Source organism: Amblyomma mixtum, chromosome 2 (assembly GCF_055824585.1).
Source record: "Amblyomma mixtum isolate Tamu chromosome 2, ASM5582458v1, whole genome shotgun sequence".
Lineage (NCBI taxonomy): Eukaryota > Metazoa > Arthropoda > Arachnida > Ixodida > Ixodidae > Amblyomma > Amblyomma mixtum.
This window is the reverse complement of record NC_143013.1, coordinates 88,935,017-88,951,758: the sequence shown is the minus strand read 5'-3', so window position 1 is coordinate 88,951,758 and position 16,742 is coordinate 88,935,017. Positions and strand designations below refer to the sequence as shown.

The 16,742-nt window shown below is 46.6% G+C and overlaps 2 protein-coding genes across 2 annotated transcripts in view; both read left to right on the top strand.

Moving 5' to 3' along the window:
* LOC149360075 (lysosomal acid lipase/cholesteryl ester hydrolase-like) overlaps window positions 1–2,875 on the top strand; it is a 30,673-nt gene extending 27,798 nt beyond the window's left edge. The window contains exon 10 of the mRNA XM_089567775.1: window positions 2,585–2,875. Within this exon, the coding sequence (XP_089423901.1) occupies window positions 2,585–2,875 (291 nt within the window). The remainder of the gene's footprint in view (window positions 1–2,584) is intronic.
* A 4,534-nt stretch (window positions 2,876–7,409) lies between these two features.
* LOC149360074 (S1 RNA-binding domain-containing protein 1) overlaps window positions 7,410–16,742 on the top strand; it is a 59,085-nt gene continuing 49,752 nt past the window's right edge. The window contains exons 1-5 of the mRNA XM_089572162.1: window positions 7,410–7,891; window positions 9,245–9,427; window positions 10,730–10,798; window positions 14,852–15,126; window positions 16,244–16,361. Of these exons, the coding sequence (XP_089428288.1) occupies window positions 7,697–7,891; window positions 9,245–9,427; window positions 10,730–10,798; window positions 14,852–15,126; window positions 16,244–16,361 (840 nt within the window). The 5' untranslated portion in view covers window positions 7,410–7,696. The remainder of the gene's footprint in view (window positions 7,892–9,244; window positions 9,428–10,729; window positions 10,799–14,851; window positions 15,127–16,243; window positions 16,362–16,742) is intronic.

Sequence of the window (16,742 nt, the reverse complement as noted above, 5' to 3'; positions counted from 1 at the left end):
CATTGCGAAATCCTTACTCGGCCATGGGTCCAATATTTTTACTGCCAGAAGTTCCCATATATACGGACTGAAGAAAACTATTTCCGTGCCATAGCTCTCCTGTTCATACACGATCGTCAACATGACACGTTTCCTAAATTGCCGTGTTTCGCGGTCTTCTTACTTGTAGAGCATTTTAGGCGAATGCGTAGTGTCTTTACCATTCTGCGTTTTTATAAAGTTTAGAATAATGCTATTTCTTGCATTATTTGCTGCTTCGCTTCTTTGCTGCAACCTTATGTGGGATCATTTAACTTATTATTTTTTTCCATAATTAGTATTGCTGAGCCCAGCTGCGCCTTGTTTGCTTATTGTGCTTTACATAGTTAACCTGTGCGCAGTCCATTTTTTCTGTACATGCCATTGTTTTAAATCACGTTTGTACCATCCTGCTAAAATCACCGTGCGGTGGTTGCGGTATCTACAAATAAATAATAACCTTCGTTAAGCTAACAATCACTTTTTATATTCAAGGAATCAGTGCAATATACGTGTTCCGTGTTTTTCAGGGCTTTAAATTTAATTTAAAGCAAGAGTCATCATCAGCTGTCTTCAGTTTGTCTAAGAGTTCGAGAAATCAAGACTTAAAGAATTCTGCTATAGCTTTGTACTTCCGCAGCCATCAGGCGGCAAGCATGACGACGTTAGCACGTTAACAAATTTAAGTTACGTGCGGTGTAATATTGAGCTGCTGCTGACTGTAGTGAGATACAGTCCTGCCCTCCTATAGAGACCTCTCCATCGCGCATACGCAGAGGTAAAAGCACTCGCTATTTTGACGGTTGTCAACAGGCGCAGATGGCTTGCGCGACCTGTTCCACGCGGGGTGCCTCAATGTTCAGCTTTACCGTTTAGGGTTATGACAACCAAGCCGCTTTAATGCATGGACAATAGAAGCGCCACCGTGAAATAAAAGTGTTGAGTGTCAGTGTTGTGTATATATAGGAAAATATGAAGAGGCGATGCGAAGCATAAGAGCGGCAATTAAAACCAAGGAGAAGACCTAATGCTAACGCATTTTCGTCGCTTAATCATAGGTGGCCCCGAAATACTTTGTTTAAGAGGCTCAATTTTGCTGCGCGATAAGAAAGGCCGCACTTTCTCCTGTCTGGGCCATGATGATGTCCAATACAGCTGCGATGTCGAGAAGTCTTAATTCAGGCGCATACTTTGAAGCTTCGTGTACTACCGTGTCCAAAAGTAAGAGAAACCCTCCTTCTAAGTTCCAAACCGCAACACTGAGGGGGCGCCACTTGTTAAGTTTTGAGACGGGCCCACTGTTCCGGTCTCGACGCCAGATGTGCTTTGTCATGTGGCGCCCCCACACACAGTGGCACGGGTCACAACTTTGAGGGGGTCTCATATTTTTGCCCTCCATGGTCTACGCATTCCTTGCAAAACAACATGGCGCCTATCGACCACCGTGCTCTCGACCACCATGCTTTCGACTTAACAACGGTTGTCCCTACCCTTAACAGAGATGCTGGTTCGAAGGCAGCCTACTTCTTCCGTGGTTACGCAAGCTGCTCAGAACTGAAGGTCGTATGCCATCACGTTTTTTTAGAGCGCAGCTCTTTGGCGCCCGTTTCTGCGTTTCGCGGCGTTGCCGTCGCCGTTGTCCATTGTAACCAGCAGTGGACGCCTTAGTCGCGCTTAAAGCTGCGAAGCCAATGCATGCGGAGCTTGGAAAGCAGAGGGAAGGCGCATAACTGCCCTCTAGGAACAGTGGACACCTCAGTCGTGCTTTAACGTGGCGGTAGTGACAGATGTGTGTTGCATGCGTTGGCATTGACAACGTTGTACCAAAAACGCGGCACTGAAGTCATAGGCCTTCGGCGTTCATTGTGTTCATTGGCGTTGGCGTTGACAACGTTTTACACTCCGGTCATTGTAAAGAAAGGAAGTGCGCATAACTGGCTCTCTGGGTCAGTGGACGATGAGAGAAAGATGTGGCTGCATGCGTTAGCGCTGACAACGGTGAGCGAACTCTCGCGATCAACCATTAACTGCTACCTGCCAGGGTGGCAGGGTGGGCGGGGACTTCGATGTAAAGACAAAAAGGAATTTCTTATCACTTATGGGAGTGAACATCCCCTTCTTCGCTCGTAACGCCTCCCACTACTGTGAAACCTCGCGAAATACTTTCGTAGACCTCGTCTTTGTGAACCAGGCATTGGTAAAGAAGTCGAGCATATATCCATGTATTTCTCCGACCACAAAGCTTCCTTCATGACAATCAAGAACTGCTAGTGGACTGTTTCTTAAAGAAGGATTATGTGTGAAAAATAACAAGTTGTCTGCAAGTGTACATGCATGTCTTGCTCGAATTCCTTGCCTCAAATTATCAAAAAGCTGGAACAGATTATGTGTGAAAAATAACAAGTTGTCTGCAATTGTACATGCATGTCTTGCTCGAATTCCTTGCCTCACTATATCGAAAAGCTGGAACAGCCGATGAGATGCGTTCAAATTTCACATTAGGAAGTAACGTAATCGTCGGCAATTTTTCTTTATTTCTCGGTTTCAAATGCCTGGCTTTCCGCAGCGGTCGCCGCCGGAGTACAACCTGTCTCGCGTGGCGACCAACGTGGGCCTGTTCTGGAGCAAGGGCGACGAGTTCGTCACCCCGAGCGACGTCGACGAGCTGCGCTACGCCCTGGGTCCGAGGGTCAAGAAGGAGGTGTTCATCGGCGACCCCTTCTACACGCACGTGCACTTCGTGATCAGCCTCGTGAACCGGAAATACCTGTTCAAGGGACTGCTGGACTTCATGGCCGAGTACCCGCTCCAACATCCGCAGCCGCTGCAGACCGAGACGCCACCAACCACACTCTAACGCCACAGTCGACAATAAAAAAAAATCCTAAAAGGCGTTGAGCATCGTTTTGTCCATGCACCCTTGTGCATGCATGCTTCTATCATTGTAGGCTTTTGTGCTTGCCTCTGACGTCGACCGCCGCATGTGATCTTTCCGACCGCTGCTCCGCCTACCAGAACTAGGCCATCGAGCCATCTTTATTCGAATAAGAAGGTTCAATCAATCAATCAATCAATCAATCAATCAATCAATCAATCAATCGATTAATTAATTAATCACTCAATCAATCGGTCTATCAATCAATGCATCCCTGTTGTTACCGGCTGATGCGTCGGAAACGCATTGTTTTCTTAGTCCCGCGAATAAGCCTTTACGGTAAACGAAGCGGTGCTCCTTTTGAAGGACCTTTACAACTCAACGGCTACGCTGCCGGTCATGTCTGCTAGCGGAGGCGACAGGAAGAGGGGTAGGGAGCGGAATGGCATGCTCCTATCGCACCACCGCTGGGACGCAAATAGCAGTGAAGCAGTAGTTCGACAGTTCACGCGTGCTTCTGTTATGACTTGTCAATTCGAAGCGCTCTTGCTCGCGCAAGCGAGTCAAATGCTTGTTACGTAACGCACCCCCAGCGAGTGATAGAATGTAATAAGAGCTACTTTAGACTTCAGTCAACTAAGGAAACACGCAGAACGTCGGAAACGGTATTCGACAACACACCATGCATATTTGCGCCAGCAATCAGGTTGCGGCAACAAGTTTAAGAAGCATTCAACGCAACGTGGATCTAATCTCAGCGATAACTGAGTGTGTAAGGGGCATGCGGAAGGAATTAAGGATGTGACGACAGCGTCATGTGTTGCGGAGTACTATGGCGAGTGTGACCCAATAATCAATGGCTCACCCGTGCTCATATATGGATCGCGTAAGCTGAGTTTTTCTGACTGATGGTGTCCTTCATGCGCATTACGGCCACGAGATTTTTTTTTTTGATAGTGCGGAAGGAGAAAACGTGTCTGGCTTTAATGACTGACTCTGTAAAACTGACAGAATCGACAAACCCGCATTATAAAATGCACACACAGAAAAAGAGGTTTATTAAGTTGAAACGTCACGTGTCATGCAGACTCCGGGATTTGATGTCACATTGATGGGTTTGGATTGGTTTATGGGGTTTAACGTCCCAAAGCGACTAAGGCTATGAGAGACGCCGTAGTGGAGGGCTCCGGAACTTTCGACCACCTGGGGTTCTTTAACGTGCACTGACATCGCACAGTACACGGGCCTCTAGAATTTCTCCTCCAAAGAAATTCAACCGCAGCAGCCGGGTTCAAACCCGCGTCTTTCGGGTCAGCAGCCGAGCACCATAACCACTGAGCCACCTGAGGAAGAACGCGATGTCAGAGAGTATAGCACCTACAACTGGCGGAAGTTCTGGTGTTATCTTAGACGACTGGCATCCGAAGAAAGCGACATCGCTGCTAAATTTGGTGGCAGTATTGTTTGAGTTTTGAAGAAAGTGTACAAGTCTGCAAAGATACTGGGACTTCGTGCCGCGTACCTCCGTGGGGTTCTTGCCGAGAGGTCATCAAGCCCGCTATACATATATAGGCAGTGTTGGAAGGGTGTCTTTATTTTTATTTCCTTTTCTTCGCCCACCCTAAAGTGCGCATGTCAGGTCATCAGTCAGACAGCTGATCACTGTTAGGAGTGCTTCTGCGGAAGTTTGCGCGAAGCGCACCAGTCTTGCAGCTGGGGACATGACACCCCGTGCCTGGATGTAAGGCTTTAAAAAAAAGGCCGATCGGTTGGCCTTAATGAACCTCAAAGAAGAGTTGTGCATTAGCATCATATTTCAAGTGCTCAACTGCAGGACCGAGGCTTGGAGGCTAACGAAAAGACTTTGGAATGAAATTGAGGTCAGCACAACGAACTTTGAAAAGAAAAATGGTTCGGATACAATCCCTAATGGCCTATTCATTTATTTCGATTCCGGGCGCGCAAGAGCGTTCGCTCGTTCCTCCAAAGCGTGTACGACGGCACTGAAATCGGAGCGCAGTGTCTCGTAGGCGCGTTGAATTTTTAAATATTTATCGTGCACTGCAGTAATGAAACAGCATTTACATTGATGGAACTGACACACATTCTCATCTCAGGCTAGAGGCAAGGACACAATTATGGGTCACCCTTGGATAAAGCGGGGGGTGGGGGGGGGGGGGGAAGCCTCATTTTTTATACCGTGTATTTTTTTACTAGTGACCCAGGCCAAGCGGGCAGCTCAAGTGACCGGCGTCCTGGAATGAGGATAACGACTACTAGGTCCTTCCAATTTCTTTTTGTACCAGTAAAGTTTCTTATCTCTCTATCTACTGTTTAGTCGAGATAATCTGGTTGAGCATGGTTTTCCTATGTAAAATTTCTCGCTCGAGGGGGGGGGGGGGGGGGGGGGGGCGACTGCTCTTGTGTGTAACGGCCCTCCTTGTTTTTCATTGCAAGATCTGCATACTAATTCATAATTTTTAAAGAAAACAGACAACTAATCAGTGCTGATTATAAAGCTTGACGCGTCGGAAAAAATATCGTGACTTGCTTCATGGTGCCCTGAATATTACTGTGCTAATTTGACTCTCATAGCGCGAATGAGGTTCGAACCCGGCTGCTGCGGTTGAATTTCTTTGGAGGAGAAATTCTAGAGGCCCGTGTAATGTGCGATGTCAGTGCGCGTTAAAGAACCCCAGGTGGTCGAAAATGCCGGAGCCCTTCACTGCGCCGTCGTTAAAACCCCATAAACCCAAACTCTCAGTGCGCGCTATCACACGGCAAAAAGAAGTGTCATTTCATGGAGGAAGGAAAGAACTTTGGAAATGATGACAGTGGCGATGGATGTTGCGGCAGCTTTGAGAAATTAGTTTTCGCGTAAATACTTATAAAAGGCAATTTTTTTCGCAAATTTAATTACTCCGAATCAATTTTCGGGTTTATTTCCACATCTGAATAAAAGTTGACTGCAAAAAGTATCGCGATCCGAAGCAATGCCCCTGCTATACACGGGCGTTTCGAATGCCTTCAAACCGAATGTCATTCGACTCGACTGCCGCCTGTGCTACTAGACGAACTTTTTAAGAGCATTCGGCTGATATGCATTCCGGTCAACTCAGCTCCGCGAAGACATTCGAGATTTGGGGATGCCTCCTAAACTCGCACACAGCCTGCACTGACCAGCAGCCGTCGCCACTGCATCGCCCCACCCATTGCAACGCCGTACTGTTTTGGTTCTGTGGACGTGATTTTCATGTGTGTTGCTCGCTTTTCTCTGCTTATTTTTTAGCAACTATTTTGTGTACACGCTAAATGAGTGCATGAAGATCATAGTACACCAATGAACATTTACCGCATATGCACGAAGTTTCCCCCAGAATGCACCGATGAGGACGACTGCACTCCAGTACACTTGTTCACATCGCTGTGTACAAACTGCTAGTGCTCGTCTGCATGACATAAAACGCAAGCTGCGCATTAGTTATCCTAAATAATCTCCGTTTTGTAACGGTTGTACCCTTGGTTGTTTACACAGTGCGACAACTCGGTAGGAAGCGCCGATGCGATTGCGCGCCTGGGAAACACAGCAACCGGATTGATGACAGCGTAGGACCGGCGCTTCTCGCTATTCGTCCCTCTTTTTCTGATAAGACGAATACTTCATTTTGAATCAGTTTACCCAGAAGCATGTTCGGTGAACGTTCACATTCATTGAAACGGCCTTATTTGTTATCCACAAACGACGGCGACGACTGCTGCTGGCTGCCTGAAGCAATGAGCGGCAGTCTGGGTCCGACCGGCGCTTCCCATTCAGTGCATGCGCGTCCTGTAATGTAAGCGACAGCGATTTTAGATCAGTTTTGTCGAAACTACACTCGTCGTCTATTTGAGTTCGCTAAAACTTGTGAATTTGCTCTCCACGATCGCCGAAATTGCACACACGAACCCTGAATGAGTCTTAAGACTCATTAGGCCAATCGCGGAGGGGGGTCATCGCCACTTGCAAAGCGAGAGTAGCTGCTCAAGTGTGCGCACTAGTTTTAATCGCTGGTGATTTAAAACAAATTATTTTTAAAAGGCACAATCAAGAAAATAAGGTGGATATTTTAAGACCTTTTACTTCTTCGAAGAAATTCTTTAAATGTTGAAGAACTTCTGTTGAGAACAACCTCGCACAACGGGGAAAGTGCGTCCACCAGCGAGTATCACTAAAGCTCAGCGTGTGACACTGCGCGAAGACATTTTAAGCGAATGTCACTCGTTGAAAGTGACACTACATGCGCCCGTGTGACGCGATGAAACAGCCTGCGGTACGAGGACCACGGTGACAAGGAATAATTGCTGCTCTTTCATTCGTCTTCGTGGATTCATTTCATGCATAGCTGTGTCGTGCAAACCAGAACTCCGAAGTTCAACATTCCGGATGGCTTCCGGATGGCATGTTCAAAAAGTGCTCCGACCGAAGGGACCGAAGCGCCGGAAACGGAACCGACAGCGCAGGTGTCAGATGGCGCGTCGGTACGTGTTCTTACGCGCGCTTCGGTGAATGAGAGCAACCGTCGTTAGCTGCAAGCTTCGAGGCATTTAAAATTCGCTGAGATGGTTTAACCTAACGCACCGTGAGCTGGATTTGACGGGTATTTCAGTTACACTGCCTTGGCTGCGTACTTGAAACAGGGAACGCGCTCTACTGTTGTGAATTTCGCGGCACCAAAGGGAGCCCAACGGTCGCTTCGCATTGTGTTGCAGACGACAGTGTAGCATCGTGTTGTGTTTTTCCATCGCTGCTGTTTTCTCGTCGCGATGGCGGACGACAGTGTGTGCATGGTAGACTCGCCGTCACCCTCGGAGGCCGACGACAGCGATGAGGACTACGATCCGGTTGCCCGCAAAGCGCCAGCGAAGGCTCGCCGGCCAGCCGCCAAGAAGGCATCGACGCCACGAACCAAAAAGCAGCCGGTTGTGATTGACTTGGTCACGTCGTCGCCTAAAAGTGCGGTGAGTTCCCAGTTTGTGAAGGGCTCGGTGTTTGCTTGTGCAGCCTAAGAAGGCGAGTGGGCTGCTATGACACGTGTCATCTGCTACGCGATGATTTAGTTGTGGCATTGTCTGCCACGGTTTTTGTGAGAAGCAAAGCACGCAGAGTTTCGGAATGAAGTGTGTTTTTACTGCGTCTACTGACGTGAGGTTACTGATGTGGTTTCTTTGACTGATGGTCCACATTTGCACCACTCGTTGTCATTAAGTTCTTGTGGCACAAGAAATGTGGGATATATGTGTGTTGTGATCAAACGTGCTTGCCTTTAGAAAAACGTCGTAGCATGTAGTACACCAATACACGGGCGCATTTCTGGGTCACACAATTGGAGGGAATGGACCCATTTGAACCATGTATTCCTTAACCTTTTTGTTTGTCAAGAAAATAAGGTTCTGCGTGGTTTTTGTGTGTAAAATTTCTCCCTTGGTGGGACAGAGGGAATCCCCTACACTAATACCAGCAGCTCTGACTGTAGTTCCTTTGTTGATGCTCTTACAGAAGTGCTTCAAAATGTAACATAATCCTTGATGTATTCTGAATTCCCAAACTGTTACATACGAGGATCTCAAGCCAAATTGCACAGATTGTGTGCTTTGTAAATCGACATCTAATAGTTTCCATATCCCACAGTGCTGAAGCGTATCATATTTGTCTACACGGAGCTGAGATAACATGGTACATTCAGCAGTTGCTGTGTCGGGTCCATTGCTAGCTTTGAATCCAGATTTGTATGGCCTCAGTATTATGAAACACGAACGAGAACGAGGAATTAAATATGAATCCATGTGTGGTAGAAGTTTAAGCAGTATATATTTTTCCAGGCTGCTGCTTTGTAGACGAAGTCAGAGGCACATGACATCAGGTATTTGGCCTATGCCAGTCTTGTTGCATGGACAGACCTAGAACTGCTTGAGGCCTGTATTATTAGATTCATTTGTTTCTCATAGCCTTTGAGCCTTGTTCAGTCTCCAGCTTAAAGTGACCCACACTTCACCGCTGCATTACAAAGTTGTGTTCGCTTTGTGAGTTGTATTGCACTCTGCTGCACAACGAGCGAAAGGCGCGCTTTTTTGTCATAATCTTATTGACTGCCGATGTGCTATTTAAGCTGCAATTAGCTGAAGCTGTTTCGAATAAGACTACGCAAAGTGCTACTTCACTGTGTTGTAGAATGCTTTGTCCAATTCTTAGTTATTTTAAGCACATACAGGAACATTGAAAGTGTTGCTCAGGAAAAAGTGGATGTTGCCCGAATGTTACTGCTTCATTTTGGACAGCACAATGTGTTACTGAGCTACCGTACGAATTTGCAGGCCCCTAGTGGGAAGGCAATGCCGCGAGCTGGCCGGAAACGAAAAGTTGACACGACTGTGCCCTTGTTGCCAGCTGCGGATGGCATCAAGCAGTCGGATTCGGAGGTTGAAGCCCAAGACCAGCCACTGAAGCGTGCACGAACGGATGAGCAAGATGTTGTACCGCTCTTTATGGTTGATTCGGTAAGGCCTTTCAGATTGATGTCTCATACCTCGTACCTGCTGCGGTGGCTCAGGGGTCAGGGTGCTCGGTTCCTAAAGACTCGGGGTCACTCCCGACCGCACCAGCCGAGTTTCAGTAGAGGCGAACCACAAAAGGCGCCTGTGTGCTGTGTGATGTCTGTGCATATTAAGAACGCCAGCTGATCTAAATTAATCCGGAGCACTCCACTATGGTGGATTGGGACATTAAATCCTGAAATTTAGTTTCATGTTATCGATTGACTTGAACAGTTTGCTGATGGCTAATTAGAGGCTGTGGTCACATATATGTAGTGTGAAGTCTGTTTTGCTGAGCTCTGCAATATAAATCGTCCATTCATTACAAGGCTAAAGTTGTGAAAGCCGTAAGTGACGAATGCCCTTGCTATGCGATGCTGTCAATGTGGTGTTTTGAGAATTATTCTTACTTCATGAGAGGCTGAGTTTTCTTCTTTGCTTGATAATTGCATGGGAGATATCAGTAAATCAGAAAAAGAAAAAATCTACTAAACCAGAATGACCTACATATGAAAGCGGTTGCTGTGCGGTTTTACTGAACTTGCTCTTAGGTGATGCAACCAAAGGTACAGTTACCCAAACCCATTAAACTTTGCTTGTGGCTGGAGTATAGCATGCTCAGCAGTTTAACCCTTTAACGCGCTTCGAGCATATTTGTGTATACATTGCAAAAACTTGTGGTACTGATTTCGTTGGCAGATTTAGCATCCTTTATAATATTAGTAGGGTGTTTTTTTATTCCAACTAGTGAACGCAGCGAATAATATTCCTCAATAGTGAGCTTGATAAAGTTCTCTCAGCCGTTACCTTGTGGACAGATGTTGCCGCCAGTTCTTTTTTTTCCTGAAGGTCTTGTGTAATGTGCAGCTCCGAAAATGATAATGGTTTCATGATCCTGTTGGTGTTAATTTGAAATATTATGGCATTTTAATGTTACATCTTTCAACTGTTTTTAAAATTGTTAAGGAACTTTGCATGTGCTTGTAAAAATAGTAACCATTGGTGTGTTTCATCGGAAAACTAAAAAATTACCTCTATTGGGTCCTGGTTATTTTATTCAGGTGGAAAAATATTTGTTTTGGATCGAAATAATAAATGGTGCCCCAAAGGGTTAAGCAGGCCATGTTATCTTAATCACTAACTTGTGCACTGAGCTTCTCCATTTGCTTCAAAGTCTTGCAGGGCTCTTGTCTTACTGAACGCATTGCTCTTATGTTCACTTCGTCATACCCACCACACATTTTTCTCATGTCTCATTCTATTCAGGCGAAAACTTTGGCGAAGGCCCGTCGTCGCAAGCCTGCTGCAGCCGTACCAAAGAAGGCTAAATTGCAGGTAGGGGCCTGACAGAGGTGTCATGACATAGCGTTTGTTTTCTTCTTACCGTATTTTCCAGTGTATGAGTCGCGTTTTTTTTTTCCTCTGGATTTTTCGTTGGGGCGACTTATGTATGGTGAAAAATGACTCGCCACTGCGTACCATCTTTTGCCATGTCCATTAAAGGTGCACTGAAGAGGAATCTGAACTTGTCTTTTTACTGCGGGAACTCGATCTACACGTTCCTAGCATTCTTAAAAACTGCTACTTATTGCCCTGTATGGCCCATTTCCCAAATTAAATAGAATTAACGTCCGGCTCCCGCCCTTTTTTTTTAATTCTCCCTCGTACGGTGGGCGGAGTCGACCAACGCGTGGGGCGCCTTTCACCCAGTCCCGTGGCGGCTTGCTGCTCTGCCATCGGCAGAGTAATACGTAGTAGTCCGTAGTAGCAAATAGTCCGCGCATATTTTTATTTCTGCGGGCTTATTTTGCGGCTTTATTATCTGTGAATGAAACTATTTATTCATGGAAACCTAAAAAACAAAATAAAGCGAAAGCAAAGCCTCCACGGAGCTGGCTGAAAGGAACTTCACGCGTTGGTCGACTCCGCCTATCGTACGAAACTGCAATAAGTTGCAGTTTCTAAGAATGCTGGCAACGTGTGGATCGAGTTCCCGCGGCAAAAAGACAAGTTCAGAATCCTCTTCAGTGCACCATTAACTATGTTCGGGAAGAAAATTGATCTGTAAAAAATCATTAAGAAAGTTGCGTTATTAAAGAGCTTGAGCGCAGCGCGATCTGCGTTCCGCTACTGTGATCCATTTTCACGGGTCCCCAGCTACACCTTGGCAATAGCAGGTGCATGCTCATCGGGGTTATCTGTGCCTGCGCAGGTAGCTTCCTGTGAAGGCAGATCACACTCTGTCAAAATTGTATTTTTATATTGTTATCCTATGAGTGTAATCGCGTAGTCTTGCCACAAACGGACTGAATTTATTTATTTATTACAATACCTTCAGGGCCCCAGTGGGGTGTTACAGAAGGGAGTAGATAAAAAAGTATAGACAATGCAGCAAAATGAAAACAAAAAGTAAATGCAAAATGTAATGTAATACAGCAAAGAAAGAAAAAACGTTAGCTTGAACAAAATACATATCACATTAGGTAACAAAACAGCCTAGTCAAACACATAGTTTTCCGCGGCATTTTTAAATAAACAGGTGTCAGAAATATCGGCAACCAAGGTGGGCAGGTGGTTCCAATCGCTCGCCGTCTTGGGTATAAATGAGTTGAAGTATGCATTGCTTCGGCAGTATGGAATGCGTACCTTGTGGCGATGATCCGTGCGAGGTGATATGAATGCGGCAGTGATATGAATGCGGCAGTGGCACGAAGTGCGCCGCTGCTGCATCAAATTGAACTGGTCCCATATTCTTGAAAGTTTTGATTTTGATGTCGCATCCATGTGGCTTCCCACATGTCGTGCGTTGTTCTTGCTCAGAATGACGTCGCCTGCAAGCCGGAGGAGCTGCGATACAAAATTTCAGTTGCGTGCCTTTGAATACGGGTTAAAGAACATGCGCTGGGCAAGAAGGAAACAGTTTGACATAAGCGAAAAAATTATCCAAGATTGGCACAAACCCTTAAGAGTGCTCCGATCCATGAAGCCAACAAAAAAGGCAGGCCGCAGGAAGAAGGTGCATTTGTCAGAGCTGAAGGATTGTATCTGCGTGGCAGCTGATGAAAACATATTTTTTTGCTGCGCTCTCTGATGAAGAGATCCTCAGCATGTTTTTGTAGTGCTTACAGAATGAGCAGGTGGGTCTTGTGCACTGGTACGGCTTATGGGCGATTTTTGTTGGAAAAGCTGCCATTTGCAGGGGGGTGCGGCTTATAGACCGGAAGATACGGTGCTTTACAGATTATTTTCGTGGTGTGGGGCAAGTGGTTGATGTTAGCATTGGCATTTCATTTACCGGACAAGCAGTGTTGTGATGTGATGTTATTCAGTGTTGCCGTGCGATCTTTGTTTATATATATTACAGTGGTTTCTTTACTGCTGCATCGCTTTAATGTGTGTGCATCAGGCCTGTTCCTCCCATTCGTATGATTATCTCGAAGATGATGCCCTACCTTCAGCTGTCCTCGAGAAAGGCAGTGTGTCATATCTTGGATTAACTCATATTATTAGCTCATACTGTTGCTGTGCTACTCTTCCTTTCATTAGAAATTCTATATGACTGCATGCCTTATGCTTTCTATTAAATATGCGTTCACAAAAATGAACAAGGGAGGGGAAAACCTCAGGTTGCTTGAGCCAACGTTTCGACATGGGGACTTGTCTTCGTCTGGGCAAAGCGTTCATCATTGGCAGGGATTAAATAGGGCCTTCGCTCCGAGGATGAAGGCCCCGGGGGTGGGGAAGGAAAGTGGTGTGAGAGGGGATGCGTGTCAGGAAGGGGAGGGAGGTGAATCTTGATTCGTTAAGCTGCAATAGTGGAAAAACTTATACCCGGGGGGTGTGTAATGAAGGAAGGCTTTGAAGGGGCTGCGACGGGGGGAGGCGCTGTAGGGCCTGAAAAACTCAGATAAGAGGATTAGTCAGCGTGGTACAGGGAAATGAGAAGAAGGCAAACAAAATAGGCTGGCACTGGAAGGAGAAAGAAAAAGGGGGGGGGGGGGGGGGCATTTCCAAGGAAGGAAAAGGCAGGGGGGGGGGGGGGGGAATGGCTCGAGTTCAGAGAAAGCCAAAAGCTGGGGGCGGAGGGGGTAACAGGAATGTCATGGTTTCCGAGAACTGGTAGTAGGGGTTTAGGAGAAAGGAAAAAAAAAAAAGAGATGAACAAAGGGAGACGGTGAGAAGGCCGGAAATGTGGTGGAAGATATGACGTGGGAAGGGTGCAAAGAGCGATAGTATACTCGGAAGTACTTGTATTTGGCCGTGTTGGTTCATAACTTTTCAGGAGGACACAGGGGTGCAACAAAAGACCCGGATATAGAAGCAGACAGGGACAAGCCCTTTTCCCTGTCCACTCCCACGCCCGTGCCCCCCATCCCGCCCCAGTGTCCTCCCGAAAAGATAATATACTTATGCGAGGTTCTAGGAAATGGTCTGAGCACCTGCAAGACATTTGTTAATTTAAAATTATGCTAACCCTGGAATGTACCTGAGAGATTCCAGGTTTCCTCTGGACATGTTAATCCCTGTTGGTTGTAGTGTTTTAAATTTGTGGATTAGGAATGCTTCTCTGTATTTTCTGTCCCTAGTCGATTTGAAGCCTGACTGAAGAATGAACAATTTGAGTTCGTCGAATTTGTGATGGCTTTGATTAAAATGGGTTGGTTAATAAAATGCCGTTAAAATGGCGTTGATTAATATGCGTAGTTCGTCATCCCCTTTAATTTGGGATAAAAGTTGCTTGCATTGTTTTCTTCGTAACTAATTTTATGCATGTGTCGCTCGTGCATTTCTTTCTCCTCGGCTTTATGAAAATAACTCCCCTATGATTACGCCAAAAGGAGGTGCTGTAGGCAGCAGTCAGGTTTATGGGTAGCTCTTTGAGGGTCAGGGGGGAGCGGTATTTGAGCGACGCATTTCTATAACTTTCTTCTTCGAAAAATATGCAGGTTTTCTTGCTTTCTCCATAAAAAATTTCGAATGAAATCAAGAGTAGGACAAAAACTCGTCTGCTTGGGGTGGATTATAAAACGTGACATTGCAGACGCCGAGCGCGACATAGAAAAGAATACACAAAAGACGTTTCGGCTGCCATACGGGAGCCTTGTTCACAGTCCGAGAACCGAAACTTCTTTTGTGTATTCTTTTCTATGTTGTGGTCGGCGTCTGCAATGTCACGTGTTAAAAAATTTCGAAGGGTAGCACCTTCTTTTTAAATCCGCCCCTGCTTGTAGGTGTTTGTAATAGGTAGGTAGCAAATGAAATCAGGTGTCACGCTGCAGAAACCGAAAGTGAAGTAGTGCTACCGAAAGCAAAACCTGAATCGAAGAATACTTATCAAATTGTGTGCCTTCCTTGTGGTGATTGTGTGCGTTTTCCATCTCTCTGCAGGCGAAGGCAGCAGCTGCCTCTGCACCGCAGCCCAGTGGCTCAACCGCGGATGCCCCGATCGATGTAGATGCCGAGTGGGAAGCCCGCTACGGGTGGCGGGTGGAAGAGGCGGTGGCCGGGACGGTGGGCGTGCAGGTGGACGTGGTGCGCAACGTGGTGCAGCTGCTGAGCAACGAATGCACCATCCCGTTCATCGCGCGTTACCGCCGCGAGCAGACGGGGGGGCTCCAGGCGGATGGGCTGCAGGACATCCAGGACGCCTACGCGAGCCTCCTGTGAGTTCTCTGCGCTGCACCTGTTTGCAAGCATGTACAGGGTCGTCCACTCTTAGTTAGAACCCACTAGCGCATGGCCACACTCTTCAGAGGGCCATCGCGTGCGACACAGTCGCTCATCGCAGCAAAGTGGCGCACGAGACGGTGTACCTGGACGTGGTGCCTCGCGTCATTTGCCGCTTCGCTTCAATGCGCAGTCGTTTCGGACGCAGTGACCCTCCAAAGAGCACGGCCATGCGCTAGCGTGTTCTAACTAAGAGTGGACAACCCTGTACATGGGTGTGTGAGGGTCTGTTCCCGGCTGTTTGCTTGTAGGAGCTCTCCTGTGTCGATAGATTACCAAATTCTAACGACAAAAGAGGGGTATTTACACCGGAAACAAAACTCTCGTAAGGGAGAAGAGGCCGGAAAATAGAATACAGATGTCACCATTGTCACCATCACCAGCTGATTGCGTTGTTAAAAAAACTGCAGATTATTGGGGTGCAAAAACACAGATTATTGGGGTGCATCCGAGAGGCCCCATCCTCTTCCATTAACATCACCATTCGCTTCCAAATGGTTATCATTGAATTTTGTTTTTGGTCTAGACATCATGAATTTGAATAAAGTGGCAGGGAAATTTTGAAATACATTTTCTTCAGCTATAAATTAAGTCTCTGGCTGCCGAGCAGGCATCAGCACAGACAGAAAGAGCCAGGAAATTGTTTTTTTACTGAGAACAAGAATTAAACGGAGCTGTCCTCAGTGACCCTTAAGGGCTGCGCACAGCCCAACACAGTTGTCTTGACAATGTTCAGAGAAGTGTGACAGCCATGTTTGTTGTGTTTCCTTTCTGTGTGTTGTTTGCGGCCACATTTGGCTCTGTGCAGTGATTGAGGCATTCACGCGTGATGTTCGGTGTTAGTAGCTGCGTGTTAGTTGCTCTTCCCAGTAAATTGTGTCTCTCTTTTCTTCGCTGTTCTCCTGCATTATAAATACAAACAACCCAAGTTCAGTCACTGACCTGGGAGAATATTATCCAGCTCGGCCATTGCGTGGGCACACGAGAAAGTGACCTCAGGAACGGGTGCTCTTTTGGCGGAGCTTGTTGACTGTGGTGAACCGTGCCTTGCAGACAAGTGAAAAAGAAGGCGCGGACAATGCTGGAGACACTCAACAAGGAGCAGAAGGGAGACGCCAACCTGCGGAAGCTTATCATTGGCGCTCGGAGTAGCGTCGAGTTGGATCACTTGGTGAGCGCACACCTGTTTGCCACCCCCTTAAAGTGTGTAGTGTGTGTGTGCTCGCCACTGCCTCATTCACATGTCTAACCTAACCTACCTCCTTAATCCCTTCCCTCGTGGCATTGTAGAGGTGTCACTGATAGTGAGACAGTTTGCATACTTGCCTAAACAACTTTGAAAAGCATGCAGAAGTTTTTGGTAAATGAACCTTGCATAGAGATCTAATTTTATTGTGTGGTTTGTGCAGTGCATACAGTTAAACCTGTATATAGCCAAATTGAAAAAGCTAGCAATTTTTCATTACATCATACTTGCAGTTTTCCCATGAAGATGTTGTAGTGCCACTTGGTGAGATGATACAAAATTGAAAGCTCGAAGATAAGAAAACGA